Source organism: Leptinotarsa decemlineata, unplaced genomic scaffold (genome assembly GCF_025532065.1).
Source record: "Leptinotarsa decemlineata unplaced genomic scaffold, Ldec_3_MD MMD2_tig00000505_RagTag_RagTag, whole genome shotgun sequence".
Classification (NCBI taxonomy): Eukaryota; Metazoa; Arthropoda; class Insecta; order Coleoptera; family Chrysomelidae; genus Leptinotarsa; species Leptinotarsa decemlineata.
This window is the reverse complement of record NW_027412549.1, coordinates 5239704-5258835: the sequence shown is the minus strand read 5'-3', so window position 1 is coordinate 5258835 and position 19132 is coordinate 5239704. Positions and strand designations below refer to the sequence as shown.

At 36.9% G+C, this 19132-nt stretch overlaps 2 protein-coding genes across 2 annotated transcripts in view; one reads left to right on the top strand and one right to left on the bottom strand.

Annotated features, from left to right (window-relative positions):
- RabGGTa (Rab geranylgeranyltransferase subunit alpha) overlaps positions 1 to 17941 on the top strand; it is a 34822-nt gene extending 16881 nt beyond the window's left edge. The window contains exon 6 of the mRNA XM_023170130.2: positions 17520 to 17941. Within this exon, the coding sequence (XP_023025898.2) occupies positions 17520 to 17704 (185 nt within the window). The 3' untranslated portion in view covers positions 17705 to 17941. The remainder of the gene's footprint in view (positions 1 to 17519) is intronic.
- LOC141481731 (lipase 3-like) lies at positions 9756 to 11159 on the bottom strand. The gene has a single exon (XM_074173798.1). It carries the CDS (start codon positions 11094 to 11096, stop codon positions 9906 to 9908), a length of 1191 nt encoding a protein of 396 aa, XP_074029899.1. The 5' UTR covers positions 11097 to 11159; the 3' UTR covers positions 9756 to 9905.
- Positions 17942 to 19132: the final 1191 nt, after the last annotated feature.

Here is a 19132-nt window from a genome sequence, read left to right as displayed (position 1 = left end):
TTGTTTCGAAAGTATTTTCTTTCGTGTAATTCAATGTTTATATGAAATTAGCTGTTTTATGAGGGCTTTTCTTCCAGTTTGTGTCTGAAAGTTACTCTTCTGCATGATATTCACATCTTTGTATAGTTAATTTTTTGAAATTGATTGCTTCCTTCGTTTCTTTGGAAGATTCCCAAATTTTTTTGTATAAAGATGAAGAAGTAGAAAGCCAAATCTTTTCTTTCTCAAAAATTAATCTCTACTAAAGATATACCCCTTTCAATTTAAAAAAATATATTCTCTCGACGCGCGTTTCGCCATCAGGAGGTGAATAAATTCATTCTACACCAGAGGTTCTAAAAATTACCTATCAAGTTATTTTTTATTATTTTTAAATTCGAATGTTTGAACTATTTTATAGCTTTACAAATATTTTTGATACGTCTGGTATCAGCAAGTTCAAAATGAGATATCCACCTGAAATGGCTATTGGATACAGATATGAGATCTACCTTGTATACAATAAAAAATAGTTCATATCCAATTTGTAATATTGTAAATGTTCTAAAAATCATAATCGTCTTTCCTTTCTTGAACACTTCAGATACGTGATGGAACTGGCCGATACTAGATGAAACTCCATAACGCTTCCTCAAGCGTTACTCATACTGATCTAGTATGAAAACGCTTGAGGAAACAATTGTATAGCGAAACACGTGTTGCGGTTTTGTACTGTCCAGGGATAATCTCACAATAAAGTGTGACTTGAGTAAACACATTTTAGACTCCATCCTCCGTAAGATTTGTGAACTTTCTTTTAAACAACAAAATATTTTCTTATATTCTCCCCCTTGTGTATCCTGGAGACATACATATAAATAAATTTATATTATTTCTTTCAATGATCTCAGTTTGTTTTTGCTGTATTTCATACACACTACTAAATCCATTGAACTTCTTCAAATCTTAAGTTAAACTTTCTGGAATGTTATGTTGTTTTTAAAACACCATAGAACCCGTAGAGTTGAAAGACTTCACAGATTGGAATTTGCAGAGTAGATGCGCTGCATAATATTAAAGCTATGACGTTTTTGTATTACACATACATATGTTTATTTCACATAAATGCAGTTCTCCAAATGAAGGCGTTCCTAAACAGTGAAGTTCGAGGTGTACTGAGTTGAACCTCAAAACGATGAAAGCCACAGTCCGTCGCGTATTTCTATTATGTACCGCTCTTGGTGGAATTAAATGTGCCAAGTCACTTGAATACTTTCCTGTGAAAGTATCTATAGAAGAGAGACAAATCTCCAACCTTTCTTCGATGTTCCAGACTATCGAAGTTGCAAGTAATGTTCGCGTCTCCAATCAGGCGGATGACTCTTTTCTGGATGGAATCCAGCAGCTTCAGGGTATGCTTTGGAGCGGAGCTCTATATATGAAAACAAAACTTCAAAAAAGATCTGATCTGAGCTTTATAAAGCATCAAAAGTTGCTGAGTTGGTTCGGAACAGTGTTCCAAGCTTTTGAGCAGCAACCTTTGCAATTCTAGCGACATGATTGTGCCAAGACATTTTTGTGTCCAAACTTATCGAAGCAGAAAGCGGAATTATCTGTCGTGACATTATTCGGTTCGGAGACATTTATCTTCGTAGAGAAAATCGATGCCTGAGTTTTTGTGGCATTGAATTGAACCTGGTTACTTTCACCCCAATTCGAAATCACTTCTAGATCCTCATTAAGAATAGATGGTTCTTACCCTGAGAGTGGTATTAGTAATGATGAAATATATGAACGTTTGGAACTTGCCAGTTTAGAACATCGCAGAAATTGTGCATCATCCATATTTTTATTCAGATTAGTGAATGAGAGAGTAGACTGTCCTAAAATTCTGGAACAAATTAAATTTAACGTACCACGGTCTGTTTCACGATCTCAGTCCATTGCTCTCAGAGCAAGAACAAATATAATGATCAATATAATATAATATATAATATAATATAATAATAAATATAATATAATATAATATAATATAATATAATATAATATAATATAATATAATATAATATAATATAATATAATATAATATAATATAATATAATATAATATAATATAATATAAATAATATAATATAATAGAACTTTATTGGCCACGGTTACATATCCATACAATGCATTTGTAGCAAGTCAGTGCTCCACCTTTCGGAACAAGAATTGAAGTAATGTACAATATAAATAGAAAGACCAATGCTTTCACTATAAATAGGAACATCACACAAACACATGAAATACATATACCTCCATAGGCTCATCCTACACGACAAATAGTAAAAATACCTATAATACAAGTATATAAAAAAGAAAGAGTATATACTATACAATTGTCTAAAATTGTTAAAAATCACACTGAACCTCAATATCAAATGGAGTTGCCGTTCCAAGGACGTCAAGTCGATAAAAATGTATTTTGAACATATTCGTTGATCTCGTATTATGATTATGAGATTCGGATACGTTCGAATAACAATGTCTGTTTTTGTGAATATTTATCACGGCATAATGGACAAACAGGCAAAGTAGAGGCAAGATGCCATATTTCTCGAAAATTGGCTTGCAGTGAGCATTGAGGTCCGCACCAACGTTATCCTCATTGTTTTTTTCTGTAGAACGAATATTTTCAGAGCATAGCTTGAGTTCCCTCACAGAAGAATTAGTTTGTATGGTGAGTGGTCTTTCAGGTCAGATGGTAAGAGTACGGCTCTGCCGAACTCTAAAGACCTGATTCGGTCCTCAGCTGGGCAGGCACAAAGTATATGCTCTGTTAATGAGGTAGTCGGATAGTCAAGTTGCAAGATTCCCATCTTGATACCCTCGACAACCTTCCCATATGAGGGTTTTTGCACGTCAGCTACACCTGACGATGCCTTAGATTCAGTCGTGCAGGGCTTTTTCACCTCCGGTTTTCGTGAATCATCACTTGAGCGCAAACGTTTGCTAACCTGCTCATGGGGGGTTTGTTTCCCCACCTAAGACAGATTCTGCGTACGCCGCAGCTATCGGTCCTGAACTAAATTTACAGGGAGGTCAGTTGGAGTCGTAAACTCGACATCCATCTCATCTGTAGACTCGCTCCTGAATTAAATTTACAGGGAGGTCAGTTGGAGTCGTAAACTCGACATCCATCTCCTCTGTAGACTCGCTCATGATCTGAGTTTACAGGGAGGTCAGTTGGAGTCGTAAGCTCGACATCCATCTCCTTTATAGACTCAGCGTCAGAAAGAATGTATACATTTAGTCTGTCCATAAAAGTCCCACGAGTAGCTAGGGAAAGAAGATCAATCACGGCAGAGCCCCGCATTACCGTGACAAGGCGATGCTACGACGAGAGGGCGCCATCTCGAAGGTTCCGTAGAGACAGCTGATAGGCTCAGTGTCATTCATCCTCTCGGCACGGATACACACACCTAAGGATTAAGCCATCGTTGGAATGCCATTCAGTCAGGAAATAACAGAACCACAAGTGATTCTGCCATTCCCGTATCCAGCGGGGCTACGTGGAAGCAGGCATCCGATGGCCGGTTTGCTCAACCCCCACATCCCAAGCCAATGCACTTGCCGAAAACAGCATGCACAGTAGTTCAGGCAGTGAAAGATGAACAAGGACAGATCGCCATTCATAACGTTATTAGAGTTGCGAATATTTACTTAATTTAGGTAATCGTTTTTTTCTTCATTCAATTCTCTTTGTTTAATTTTTAGCATTGCGAATATAATTTTGTATTGTGGGTTACCGTTGGACTATAAAGCTATTATTTTTATTATTATTACTGATCAGGCAATAATCACGTACCTCACGAGGTGGGCCCGAGAATCATGTGCTCTGAGTAAGCGCAGTGAGCCAAGAATGACGGCCTTCTTAGTGCGGCAAGCCGTTATGATTTTGAGATTCGAGAGTAGAGAGGACATCATTCCACCAATGACTCCAATAATCAGAACAACCATTTTGACAGAGTAGTCTTAATAGAGTCTGCGGAGTTCGAAGAGAAAATCTCGATATTTTATCCGTTTTTCCTCCTCTTTCCGGAAAGGAGCTGAACACTCCACGACAAATATCGTCTTGCTCTGGTGGTCGAGACACCGGTGTCTCGAAAAATACCGTAAGAGTGTCGTTGGAGGTAATTTAGCACTTTTAGGGCCGCGTCATGTCGATGGATATAGACCAAGACCCTGCCCATTGCCCGTTCAACAGGGTATTCCAAGATAACTTGAAAATGTGTACGACTTTAGAGTTTACAGTGTCGGTTGGGGTTTGAACCTAAGGATTTGAAGAATCTAAATTTTCCCCCACTGCAACATCATAATATTTCCCATGTCATCCCTTTAATTCATCTTGGATCCATCAATATACCATACCAATGCTTTAAACATAATTTCGAAATCATAATTTCCAAATGTTCCGACATTGATTCTAATGGAACCCCACCCAGAATCTTTATATTCACATTACCTATTCAATAGTCATATTATCCATTCATTAGTCAACTACCCACTTGCGCATGTTTGCTGTGTAGTGAATATAAAAAAAATAATAATATCTTTCATTTACCAAGGTAAAAAAAGAAAGAGCATGAAAAAATATAATGGGTTTGGTGAAGTCCCGGAGCGGAATTCAGGGACAAGCGTGTGCAACACGCCGAATCCTTCTCTTCCATTCAACTCCTTTACAATATAAAAAAACTTAGTAATTTCATCAAAAGTATAATGTACAAAAAATTATAGCGCCTATGTAGTAAGAGAAAAAAAACAAAGAAAAGAAAAAGAATAAAAGAGGGGTAATTCATAATGCTTACATAATGACTTGAATTTTTGCATTTTATGCGAGACTTTAGTTGCATGATAGCTTTTGTAGCTTGAAAATTGGCAGTTTAAATTTTTTTAGGTGTGTGGGAAGACTATTGTAATGAGTGTAGATAGAAAAGCTGAACGATATCTCAAACAGTGCTGTGCTGTGGCGAATATCGAAAGCTTACTTTTTTACACTGATGTGTAATAATGCCGAAATATTCAGCATTTCTTGAAGGATTCATTGCGTTGTGTAGAAAATGCATGTGTGGTTCTCAGATATGTAATGCAAAGCATTTTTGCGCTTTCTGGCGCTGATAATTGCTCGATTTCAAATGGAATTTGTGATAAGTCCATCTACTCTTTTTGGAACTAATTCGACAGATATGTGCAATAATTAAATCAGGCCTAGCAGTGAAAACTGCAGAGAGAATTAGGCGGTCGGCGTCGATGTTGAAACTTGGCTTTGCAACTGACCGCCTCGATATTCGAGGATGGAGATGGCATAATTGTGAAGGGGAGATGTTATAATTCTCATTTATCCAGGCTTGATTTTTAAGGTCCAGCAATGCATTTGTTGTTCAACCAAGCATCACTGACGAGATCTATAGCGGGTCGATACAGAGCTGTCTGATGTTAAATCATAAATGCGTTGTGTTTGGGCACTGGTTTTCAATTTTTTGCCTTGCAGTGAAAGATAGAAGACAATTCTCGTCGGCTGTGGATGAAGAAGTTTGGCTTTGCAATTGACCGCTTTGGGGAGCCTCGTTTATCTTCGATATTCGAGGATTGAGTTCTCTGTAGATCCCATAAATGGTGTCATCGTAAGGGAATATGTTATATTCCTTATTTACTCAGATTTGTTTCTTAACAGTTGAGTCCTGCAATGAATTTGTGCTTCAGCCTTGCACCACTGATGAGACCTACAGCGGGTCGAAACAGCACTGTCTGGTGTTGAATCATGAATGCGTTGTGTTTGGGTTTTGGTTTTCCACCTATCTCGATTATGGTACTAGAAAAAAATGCCATTATTATTAGAATAAGGCATAATGTTCAGGAAATGAATATGTGTTAATCATTTCAATAAGATCAACTTGAGCCATTGAAAACATTTCTGGAAATATACGAATATACGAATACTCGAAATTAACATTTGCTACTTCTACGGCTGCGGCTCATTTATATTCAAGATATTATCTGATGTCACTTGACATTATAGTTTTGATAATTTCGATTCGAACAATTTAATCAATTTCATTTTATCAATGTTATGAACATAACAGTGTATCATAAGGTCGCATTGACAAAGATAATTATAATCATATTGCATTTCAGTAGTCCAACTTTTTTCTCAATTAGCGACCATCAAATCTTTACAAATGTTGTCACTATAAAAACCAAGTGAAAACAAATTACAAAAATACTATTTGTAAAATTTTCGTTTTCATACATTTTATACCAGGTAACATTCGAATGTTGTTTCAATTTATTTTTATTATTCACCAGTTTGATAAATACTGATTGGTTTTTCCAAAGGTGAGAATTATAATTTTCTAAACGGCATTCGAAATTTAATCCAGTTGAATTTTTAAAAGTGACTTTCAATCCACATGTGAAGACTAACTGAACTATTGCGTACAATTATTAGGTAATTTTTTTGTTTCGTAGGTCGAATCATGGAAGCACCTGATTTTGTAGATTTACTTTCAGAAATACAAATAACTTTTGAAGTTATAATATCTGTTGGAACATGATCCGTTCAATCAACATTGTCCTCATTTTGCAATTTCACGTTTTCATTGTTGTTATTTTCATTGATGAAGTTGCAACGAAACTTTACGTCATGTGTGCGCCTTGCATTAGCAGGATCGATTTCTTTTTTATTACGCTTTTATTAGCTTCACCTGTATGTATGTATGTATGTATGTATGTATGTAAACACGCTTTTATAGCATACGAAAGTAAAAAATGAAAAATAAATATAGTTTAAAAAAACTTAAAAACTCGCTTTTAAAAAACATCGAACTAAAAAGTTGAAAATATTAAAAAAAAAGCTTATAACAATAACGAACAAAAATACTAGTGTCATTGTGAAAAAAGCGTGGGCGCTATGTGAGATATTTTTTGTATATCAAGCGCGTTCGTTATTGTTTTAAGCTTATTTAAAAAATATATTTTCAACTTTTCAATTCGATGTTCTGCAAAAGCGTGTTTTTTAGTTTTTTCAAACTATATTTATCAATATATCCAAATGAGTGCCACAGGAAACTCCTTAAGGCGTTCTCAGAGCGGTGCCTGTGCGAAAGTAGCGATTTACATTTGATTTAAATCGCTGGAGATTAAAACCATTAGGAAAAACGTTCCCAGGAAGTTTATTCCATAAAAACACAGTTCTCCAAATGAAAGAGTTCTTAAACAGTGGGGTTCGAGGTGTACAGGTGCACAGTCCGTCGCGTATTTGTGATATGTACCACTCTTAGTGGAATCAAATGTGCTAAGTGTCTTGAACACTTCCCGTGAAACATCTCCGATGTTCCAGGCTATCAAGGTTGCACGTGATGTTCCCGTCTCCAATAAGGCGCGAGGATGGTTTTTTTCCTGGATGAAATTCAGCAACTCCAGGGTATGTTTGGGGGCAGAGCTCCATACATGAGAATAATACTCCAAAGAAGGTTTGATCTAGCTTTATGAAGCATCAAAAGTTGCTGAGGTGTGTACAGTTTTCTGGTTCGGAACAGCGTTCCAAGCTTTTGAGAAACAGCCTTTGCAATTCCAGCGACATGACTGTGCCAAGACATATTGGTGTCCATTTTAACTCCCCAACAAACTTATCGAAGTAGAAAGTGAAATTGTCTGACCTGACATTATTTTATCCGGTTCGGAGACATTTATCTTCTAGAGAAAACCGATGCCTAGATTTTTGTAGCATTGAATTAAACCTGGTTACTTTCACTCCAATTCGAAATCACTTCTAGAACCTCATTAAGATATGCAAACTCCTGCTGACGGTGAAGATGTGCTTCCATAGCCGATGTCCTGGAATCCAAATGCCTATAAATTGAAGATAATATAGATCCCTGGGGAACACCAGTGTTGATGGTGAAAGTATTCGAGAGATATCCATCGACGGACACTTGCAGGGAACGGTCTATCAGGAAGCTGAAGAGCCATACACAAAAATGATCCGACAAGCCATAGCATCGAAGTTTGGCCAGCAAACCCTCATGCCACACACGGTCAAAAGCCTTAGAAATATTAAGCGCAACAGCTCTTGATTCGTCATGTTTCTCGATTGCGTTATTCCAAATATCTGTGACATACGGTAGAAAGTCGAGTCGCCTGATCTCTGTTTCCGAAAGCCATATTGATGATCGCTCAAGATGTCGAAGATTTCCAAATATTTGAGGATATGTTGGTTTACGACTTTCTCCATGATTTTTGATATCACTGATAGCAAAGCGACTGCTCTATAGTTATTTGGAAGGTTTTTTTGCCCTTTTTGGGAATAGGCTGAACGTAAGCAATCTTCCAACAAGAAGGAAAAACCCCTTTCCTGTAAGACAGGTTGAAAAGTCTGCAAAATAGTGGGGCGAGTTCATTTGCGCACTTTTTAGGTACGATGATGGGCACTTCATCAGGGCTAGACGTCTTGTTGGCATTGAGCTGTTTCAAAATTCGCCTGACTAGACGCTGTCGAAAAGTAATTTCCGGCATTGTGGATTCTATAGTGTGAGAATAGTGGGTAGTGCCTTTCCCAGAAAATCGATTGTGGAGTGGAACGCAAATTGTTCAGCTAGTAGATTTGTTTTTTCAATGAGTGGTGTTGCAATTGAACTATCTGCTTGTGTTAATGGTGGAATTGTGGAATTTGTAAAGTTCTGATTAACAGTTTTAGCTACCGACCAGAAGGATCTAGACCCGTTGGGTTAGCAAACAGTTCTTTGCTTTTATTTATCCTTAGTTTGCAGCTGTTGTGAGCATTAACAAACCTATTTCGGTTTTCGGTAACTACTGGGATTATTGCGCTATTGCCGGTAGGCGAGATTTTTTGAGGCGACAGCATGTTCGCAATTTTTGTTGAACCAAGGTTTGCCATTAGAATGTCGTTTCATTGAAAAAGGAATATATGCATCCATGGATGATAGAATAACTTCTGTGACTTCAGAAGCACAAGTTGATGGATTTTCATCGGTAATTCATCGGTAATTCACTCAACACTGAAATGAGTTTGTGGACAGAACATCCCAATGGAGACCTTACGGTGACTGTAAATTTCTGGATTGATTGATAGATATAGATCCAGAAGACTAGCATATTCACCATCACGGTTAGGAATCCTGGTTGGCTCATTTATAATCTGAGTAAGTCCGCTGCTTATTGCAAAAGCCTCAGCTTCGCGACCTTGTTAGTCGTTGATATTTGAAAATTTGAGCCATTTAATATTGTGAACACTGATGTCATCGAATATGGAAATTTCGGCACTGGGATGATTGATTTGCAGAAAGTCAATGGTGTTTTCAATTGAAGAAAAAAATGCCCTATATTGTGTGTCGCTAGATGGTCGATAAACGTAGCATATGAATTTGGTGATCTTCTGTGATATTATTTTGAACCACATAACATCACAGTTTTGGGGTTCCAGCATTTCCTCTCGTTGACAGGAGAGATCGCTTCTGATAGAAAGAGATAGGTAGGTATTCCAAAGTTACATCTGAATCGGGAGTGTAAATCACAGCCGGGATATAGAAAATTGACGGGGTTTGTTGAAGCACTGACTCTGGTTTCTGTGAGTGCAATAATACGAGAACCATTTGATTGCAGATGTTGGTTCATTGAGTTTATATTTGAGCTGAGTCCTCTGATGTTGCTGAAATCGATTTTGTAAAAATTACCCTCGTTGATTCACATTGACATCGTAGGAAAAATAAAAATTAGTTATTTAGAAGTGTTTATTTTCCTCATTTACACACAATCTCTTGAATCTGTGAATAATTACCCAAATAGGAGAAATATGGACGAAACATGAACAGTACATTTCAAAAAGTAATCTTTGAAGGTATGCCCTTTGAAATAATTCTAGATTCACTAATGTCGACTGAAAAGACTGATTACTTTAGGATATACAATTGTTGGAGCGTCCATTGCATAAAGAAAATCTAGATGATTGAACATATTGTCAGATAATAGAAATTTTCCTCGACAGTTTCCGATTTCGGTGGCCAGTCTGCCGACATCTTTTGGTTCTGCTAGCCAATCGTTCTTACCACAAATCAAATAAGTCGGAGCTGTTATTTTCTTCAAATCGTAACTCGGAGGTGCGAAAGTGCCATACACTTTTTTATTGTCAAATAATCCGTAGTCATATTGGCGGAATTTCCCAGAGTTCATAAGCTGAGCGTAATGGAGAAATTGTTTCGTAGAAGACCCGGAAGGCGTGTAAGTCATGATGAGAGGTATCAGCGAGGTATTCATTTGCTTCGGGTTGAATCCACAAAGTCCGAAAAGGGTGTTTTCGCATAGTACAGTTCCAACACCTTCGGAGCATATATTTTCGCCAATCATATTCATAAATCCTTCCGCAGGTAGAAACTCGTTCATACCAATAAGTTTCAACAAAAACTCTAGAGGCGTATCCCAGAATGCTGCAATTTTCAGCAAAGGACTCGTCACGTGTTTCATGAATGCTATTGGTGCCAAACTCACATGAGCCTTGATCTTGGCGTTATATTCTGGTCTGGAAGAGGCCATCACGTAAAAAACAGTAGTTCCCTGGGAGTGACCGCAGTAGTAAATTCCATCGGCACTCGTTTGATTCAATACATAATCTATAATCGTTGGTAGATCTATCGTACCCATTTCGTGCCAGCTGAACTGCCAGAACTGGGAATCTTTGTCAGGATTAAGCGTGGTGTGGTTTCGGGAATAAACATTACCTCTGACGTTCCCCATCCAAACGTCGTATCCTTCGTCTGCTAATATGTAACCAAGAGATCTGTCGCGCCCAAGCAGTACCCAGCCGGTCGACGAATCAAGAATGCCATGTTGCAAATATATTACTTTCTTGTTCGACTTGCCAGTTTTTCCGCGTGGGATCCTATGGACGTTTAGAATGTATCCATCGGGGGTATGCACGTAATGACTCTCCACTGCATAACCTTCACTTGCTACGAGTTCCGGCAATGTTTGTCTTCGAATAGAATCTCCATACTCGGTTGAATATGATGTTACGAATTCAATGTAAAGTACTGAGAATAATATGCCTCCTAGGAAATGCATCACTATAATATCGACTACCGTTTTTCAAATATTATCAATAATGGTACGTAACTTTCATAAGTGAACATCTTATATGTTGGGCAAGAAATGTGATGGATGGTAGGATTATCTGAGAAATCCTCTATTTGATACAAAGTTGACGAACAATGGTTTTATTGTTTTACCTATCGATAATCAATCATCTTTAAGCGATAGGGATTATTTATATTGATACGCACTAATCTCCAATCTTTCGAAAAAGAATGATAACTTGAGATACATCATTGAGAAGATAAAATCTGGTTCTATTCAAAACAGAAAGAATCCAATGTAGCGCCCATAAAAAAAATTGATGATGGTGGCCGGAAGACGAAACGTCGGATATCAAATCTGAAAACACCAATATGTAGAAGGGAAACAGTGGCAATGTGGAAATGCCTTCGAAAAATAAAGCCGAAATTTCAGTTTTTTCCGGATGTCTTCGGGTATACTAGGAATTTCAGAACTTTCTCAACGACATAGATGCGCAACTTTGCCCCATCTTCGAATCTCTCATAGTTTCCGAATCCCATTGGTGAGGATCGAATTCGAAACACCCTGTATATATTTCAAACTTACACTTCTCAAATAACATTACCCATAGCACAGTGACAAAACTTAATTGAATAAATGGATTTTTGTAGCAAAACATGACAAGTCATTGTATAAAAATAATTTACGTTTCATTAGAAACAAGTATCTAAGTCAACTGTGAGTTTTTTCAAGGCTATATTCTTTACTTTACTTATACAGGCTAATTCACGATGGATGGCACATTAGACGTTTCTGGTAAACCAGACACTGGATCACTTTAAAAATTCAATGGGAGCATATTCGGATATTCTCTACCCAACTAAAATATTTTCGACAATTAGGTGTTGCCACTTCCATTATTAAGTAGTAGCAACTTTGATTTTTCAAACGGAACACCCTGTATATAATATTATTTTTGGAATGTACAACAATTACCCGACAAATTTCCTTGATGTTTTCCTATACCTATCTGTTACCATTTCCGAAATATGAATTACACTCAAATTTTTTCTTTGGAAATCATGACCTGTAAAAATGCGGATATCTTTCAGGTAAGGAATACTATGATACCGAAATTCGGTTTGGAGGTAGGTGATACATGGAGGCTTCCCACACTCCAGCAAAATCTCCGTTACTTCAATACAGGGTGGTAAAAAATACAGTTTTTTCGTTTGCTTAAAAAAGCGACTGAAAGTTGATTATTTTAAATGGAACACCCTGTGTATTTCACTAGTTCGGACTTCCATTGTCTACTATACAAAATGATTTGAAATCCCTGAAACAACTAAAAAAGAAGAAATACAAATGAATAGCTGAAAATAACAATTGTATTAAGCAAAATAAACCTGAAATGAAATAATAGTGAAATAAAATACAAGTAAAACAGAACAATTCAACAAAAATTAATGAAAATAAAGAAATGAAAAAAGATAATAAAAATAGAAAGTTGAGTGATTCCAAGTCACGTTAGTTCACGACGTTTCGATTGTTAGTATCTACAATCGTCTTCGGGTGATTGTTTCAGGGATTTCAAATCATTTTATATAGTAGACAATGGAAGTTCGAACTCGTGAAATTCATCATGAAACATTGTCAATCACCTTCAAACAAACCCTGTGTATTATTACAAATTCAGAGAGCTGTTAAAATTTGCTTTCTTTCTATGTACTTATATCATGCATATACCTAACTAGTCAAGTTTCGAACTTATGAGCATTTATTTGTGAAAATGTCCCTTCAGAATGGGATTCCCATTCGGTATTTTGTAAGCAGGCGATGATTACTATTTGACACTAACGTTGTGACATTCTCACTTCAGAAGTTTCACATACCTTCAAAACGATGGATTTGTTTATTATTTTTGGACAGTGTGATGAAATTATCAGCGGGACATGTAGAAAGTTCAACGAAAGGTATATCCGAATCTACAGCTAATGAACCTCAAGAAATGTATACGTATTCAGAACAATTTCAATGCATTTGGATCAACTTGGAAAGTATCAAGAAACTTTAACGATGAGATTGGAACCTTTGGTGTGAAAGTTGAATAATTTTTTTCGAGATCAGTTGCTCTAACACCAAACTGATATTTTTGCACTCGACGCGCGTTTCGCCAACAAAGTTAGCATCCTCAGGAGAAGAAAATTGATACCTAGTCTAGTCTGGTTAATCCTTATATACTAAAATTTGTTACCTGAGATTGTATACCTGTAGTCCAATATTGAATTTCTCGGTAATTAACTACCTGCAAGTTCTTAGTAATTATTCTCTTCCTAACAGAAGATTGAAAAGCGGGCTGAACGGGATGGGTCCCCTATCGCCATTCATGCTGTCCTTACATTTTGCTATTTCTAGACTCTCACATGCATTGAGTAGCCTGATGTCATGCACATGCTTAATCAGTTTCAGATTGTTTTCACCAATTCTATGGTCCTTGTCTAGAGCATGTTGGGCGACACTGGATTTTTCTATCCTGCCGTATTTCATGTGTGAAAAATGCTCCTTGAAGCGGGTTTTAATCGCTCGTCGGCTCTGGCCGATGTATTTGCTGTTGCAATCTTGACAACTGATTTCGTAAATCCCCGACCTTTCTGTGATTTCTAGTCTATCTTTTGGATTACCAAGAAGCTGTTGCAATTTATAAGAAGTTTTATATGCAACTTTCATATTTAATTTATCGAATATCTGTTGAAGCCCTCTCGTGTATTGGGGTTCATATGGGATTACTATAAACTTGTTATTACTCTCCTCTTTTTGAAAAGTCGAAGATTTACGAAGTGCTTCCCTAAACTTGCATTTTCTAATTATCTTGTCAACTATATCTGGGTTAAAAACCGTTTGCTTCAGCTACATACCGAATCACTGCAAGTGCTTGGAAGTGAACGGCCAGCGATTCGAACATATTTTGAAATATTCCACTTGATTTTATTACTTTTTCATAACTATTCATATCAATATTTTCACTTTCAAGTTTTTTCGTGTTTTCAGTATTGAAATTGTTCTAAAATCGCATTAATTTCTTGAAGTTCATTAGGAGTAGATTCGGATACCTTTCGTTGAACTACTTTCTATATGTTCTGCTTATAATTTTATCGCACTGTCCAAAAATAATAAAAAATTACTAAGAACTTCGTTTGAATAGTTTTCTTCCATCGTGTTGGAGGTATTTGAAACTTCTGAAGTCAATATTATTAGGAGAATGTCACAACGTTACTGTCAAATAGTAAGCATGGCCTGCTCACAAAATATTGAATGAGAATACCATTCTGAAGGGACATTTTCACAATTAAATGCTCATGCTCCGAAACTTGACTAGTTAGGTATACGCATGATACACATAGAATGAAATCAAATTTCAGCTTTCTGAATTTGTAATAATACACAGGATGTTCCATTTGAAATAATCAACTTTCAGTCACTGTTTCAAGCAAATAAAAAAACTGTATTTTTTACCACCCTGTATTGAAGTAATTGAGATTACGTTAAAGTGTGTGAAGCCTCCAACTACGAGGTACGATTGTTAAATAACCAGACTGCGCCCCTAGAGGGGTGGGGAAAAACGAGTAGTGCGTTGGGTATCTGGAAATCTATTCACGTTTTCGTCACTATTATAGTATTTGTGCAGTAGTGGTTTCAGACGAACGTGTTTTTTTCACGTGCCGAAAACCATGTGTGACGAAAAACAGGAGTCTTGTACATTGTTGCAAGAGGCTTATGGGGACAATTCTGTATCTCGTGCGCGTGTTTTTGAGAGGTGTAAGCGCACTGTTTCAACTCCGGAAACAATGACCAAAATCAACCAAATTGTGCGTGCAGATCGTCTAATGAGTATCCGGATGATTGCCGAGGCTGTACACGCCGATAAAGAAACGCTTAGAAAAATTTTACACGAGGAACTACACATGACTAAAGTCTGTGCGAAGTTGGTACCAAAAAACCTGACTCCTGACCAAAAGCTCTTGCGTCAACAGGTCTGCTCAGATTTCCTTGAAAGGTTGGAAGAGGATCGCGGACTGATGAAAAACATTATTACTTGCGACGAAACGTGGATTTTTCAATACGATATTGAAACAAAGCGGCAATCAATGCATTGGAAGACGCTTGAATCGCCCAGAATGAAAAAGCAAGAATGTCCAAATCAAAATTCAAGGCAATGTTGATCGTTTTTTTCGACATTAACGGTATCGTGATGACTGAATGGGTTCCAGAGGATCAGAATATTAACCAGACTAACTATTTGTCAGTTTTGGCAATACTGCGAGAACGAGTTCGCCCAAGTTGTAGTAGAATAACTCGTGGATTTTGCAGGACAACGCACCTGCCCATAACTTGCTATCTGTGAAGCGGTATTTGGCAGATAAACGCACTCCAGTGCTCGAACACGCGACGTACTCGCCAGATTTGGCACCGTGCGACTTTTTTTTGTTTCCGAAGATAAAATCTGCTTTGAAAGGGACCCGATTTGAAAAAACAGCAAAGCTCCTGTAGGTCCTCACCAAAGAAGACTGAAGACTTCCAGCACTGCTTCGGTCAATGGAAAATACGTATGGAAAGGTGTATGGCGAGGGGGGAGAGTATATTTAAGGGGAGCATTAGAATAAATTTCATAATAAAACCCTTTTTCGTAACCAGTCTCGTTATTTAATAGCCGGACCTCGTATTACCTAACTCCAAACCAGATTTCGGTACCATATTATACCTTAATTGGAAGATACACACATTTTCAGAGGTTATGATTCCCTATAAATCATTGTTTCAAAAGTAATTCAGGGTGGCTCGTTTTCAGCTCAAATAATTTGTAGCTCTCGAACCATAAGCTTCAGACCGTATGTTTTATACTTTGTTGGAATCTGCTCATTATGGAGCTTCTGATAATAATAATAATAATAATAATAATAAACGACTTTATTGCTTACATACATAGAACAAAAAAAAAATACACATATGATATGAATTTGGCCCAAAGCAAAAGGCGAAGTTCAGTTTATAATATGATATAAAATCAGCTCATAAACTGTTCTTGGTGATATGCTCTGGGAGTGCGATAGGGAAGTAACATCAAATGTGTCGTCCTGCTGTTGACGTGTTTTTTTATTTTTTCTGAAAATCATTGTACCAAGTTATTTAGGGTGGCTCGTTTCAAATGGAATGCACTGTATATCAAAAACAAGTACAGAATGATATCACAATTGGAATCCAATTCGAGATTATGACTAAGTTACTCGTAGTTACAGAAAAGCAGTACCAACCATCTCATTTGAAGAAGTTATTTTTTGCTGTACTTAAATATGATTGTCTAGGGGTGCGTGGGCTAAGAAAGGTTAAGGAACGCGACCCCCATTTCCATTGACAAAATGAGAGCCTAGAGAGTTGAATTTATTTTTATGACTCAAGATTTACTAAATACACTTCATAATATAAAAACATAGGCTTTCACAGACGGAGTCACGACCAAATAAAATAACATGTACTTAGTATAGTTCAAGTAAACGATAAAGTGCAACCTACCTTCCAACAGCTCCGCTTCAATAATATTAATCCTTTTCAGCCAGTCTTCTTCGGTAATATTAGATACTTCTTTAATTAGCTCTATTACATTCTTATCAAATTTTGGAAAATTATTGTTAGGCATGATGCGTATTTTCAATTTTCCCCAAATCAACTCGATGGGATTGAAAACACAAAAGTAGGTGGGAAATCTCAGTATGGTGTGTCCATACTTTTCAGCAATACTCCCAAGGGCATACATACACTTTTTCATGTGTTTTTGTCTGTAAAACTTCAAGTAGTTGGGTTTTGGTATAGTGATCTTCAAAATACAAATTGTTATCCATTAAAAAACTTTGTATTTCACATTTCCTCAAATTTTTATTCGGTATTTTGATGAGCTGATAGGCAGCGTTGTCAAGAACTATTACAACACTCAAATCGCGATTAGTTCCTGAACTAAACACGACGGCGATAACCATCCCCGCATTCGCCGATATCTATTCGTCACAGTAACATGACTTCAAATTTAATTTTATGACTCTTCAGAGTCATAAAATTCACAATATCCTTTACTTCGACTATACCAAAAACGTTTCGTTTGCTATTGTGGCAGACATCATCGGTGGTATGTGCATTGAGTGATAGTAGTTGCTGATACTTCGCGGTATAAGCAGTGGCATGTACGATGACTTCGTCCTCACAGATAACACACATACCACTGATGATGATGCCTGCCGCAGTAGCAGACGAAACTTTTGATAAAAGTCCAATTGGACTACAGCTTATCAGCCCGGATTTCATTTTCTTAGAGCAGTCTATACTGTTCTGTGGTTATCATGTACTTCAAATAGTTAAGCAATCTTAAATTAATGTCTGTTGCAGGGGTTATAATGGCCAAGTGTTGGCTAACTGGTAGCCTAGTTCTCAATGATCCTGATTACGTCGATAGAAGAGTCCAATTTTACAAAAGGTTGGCTAAACTGGATCCTATGAGAAAGGGTCAGTACGAGGACTATCTGAAAAGTGCCAACGAGAAAAACAAGACGATAGTAGACCAAAAGTGTTAGCATCTATGAAAATGATTTCTCTCATATTTTTATATCCTCCAAGTGGCTAAAGCAAATGTGATTTTTAATTTCCGTAGTTTTATGGATTTTATTGATTTGTATGTACAGGGTATCTCGCACATTGCTAACTTTTATCTACATATATGTGATTATGAATGTTGATTCGGGATTAAACCTCAATCTTATTAGAGTTCTTGTGTTTTTGGAACCGAATTCATTATACTTTCATTAATGTGATATGATTTTTTATTTTCATTAGACATTATAAGAATTGAACGAATGTTTCAGACTATTATCGAATATTCCACAACATTCCAGAGTGTTCCGGAATTTTGTGGAATGCTTTTGAATACCCTAGAATGTTCTGGAGTGTTATTGAACTTACTAGAAGGTGAAACTTTTAGCCCCTCTGTATTCAAAAGCTCGTCGTTCAGGTTGAAACGGGAACCTTTTTCATGGACGAGCCTATGTGACACTATTATAGAATCAAAAATGTATGTATGCATGTTCTGCTATCCTTGTAAAGGCAGACCAGGCGCTAGTATTCTCAGAAATCCAAACGATTCAACAATTTGATTCAATTATAACTATTGCAGTCTGTCGAACTGCAATTACTTGATTGGTATAATTTATGTATGCTCGTTTCGATGCATGTTTTTTTCAAGGCGATCTATTATAAATGCAAATAATGTTCATGCATTTGGAATTTTTATTCATTCTTCAGAAGGAGTTTGTAATTCATGGGGAATATTATGTATCTAGTGTATGAAAAGGGGTTTTTGTTACCCAACTGAACCATGGTGGCACTTGGTTTTTCACGAGGTTTTTGAATACTTTTGCTCGTATGTTTCATTTCTATGTAGCAGTTTTTTTGGAAATGATCACAGTACTAGGATAACGAGTTGAACGCCACATGTTACCACCTCTGATGGCTATAAATATAATGTATGTCCACAGAATACCACATGGTAAACTAGGTAAAAAAGTAGACAATGAAGTTACATTATGAAGTTACATTTTTCGCCCATGGCCTATTCTGTTCATCATCTGACACTACAATTTTTGGACTGGAAAAATCAACGGAATATATCTTTCATACGAAGGAAGCGGCTTGTGAATGATGAACACTAGGGGTGACATTCACTCTCCCTATCACACATATCTCAACCCTGATACTGACTCTGACTTTTGGAATCTTAGTTGGCATTGACCACTGGGACTGATGGCGTGTATTAATTACATCGGCTGTTCACAAGGTTCCACAATTTTCATTGAAATTACTTCCGTCAAACCTGACTCTAATGCCGACATCAAAGTTCACGTGGTGTGCCTCCAAGGATATATAAGAACCATGTCAGAAGGGTATACGGAAAAACTGTTTAAAATTATTAAGTTCTGATGAATTTCTTTCAATAAACGCTATTGGCG

What these genes read in the sequence shown, in the direction of transcription:
- LOC141481731 (XM_074173798.1), bottom strand. Translation starts at nt 11,096, where the DNA reads ATGCATTTCCTAGGAGGCATATTATTCTCAGTACTTTACATTGAATTC.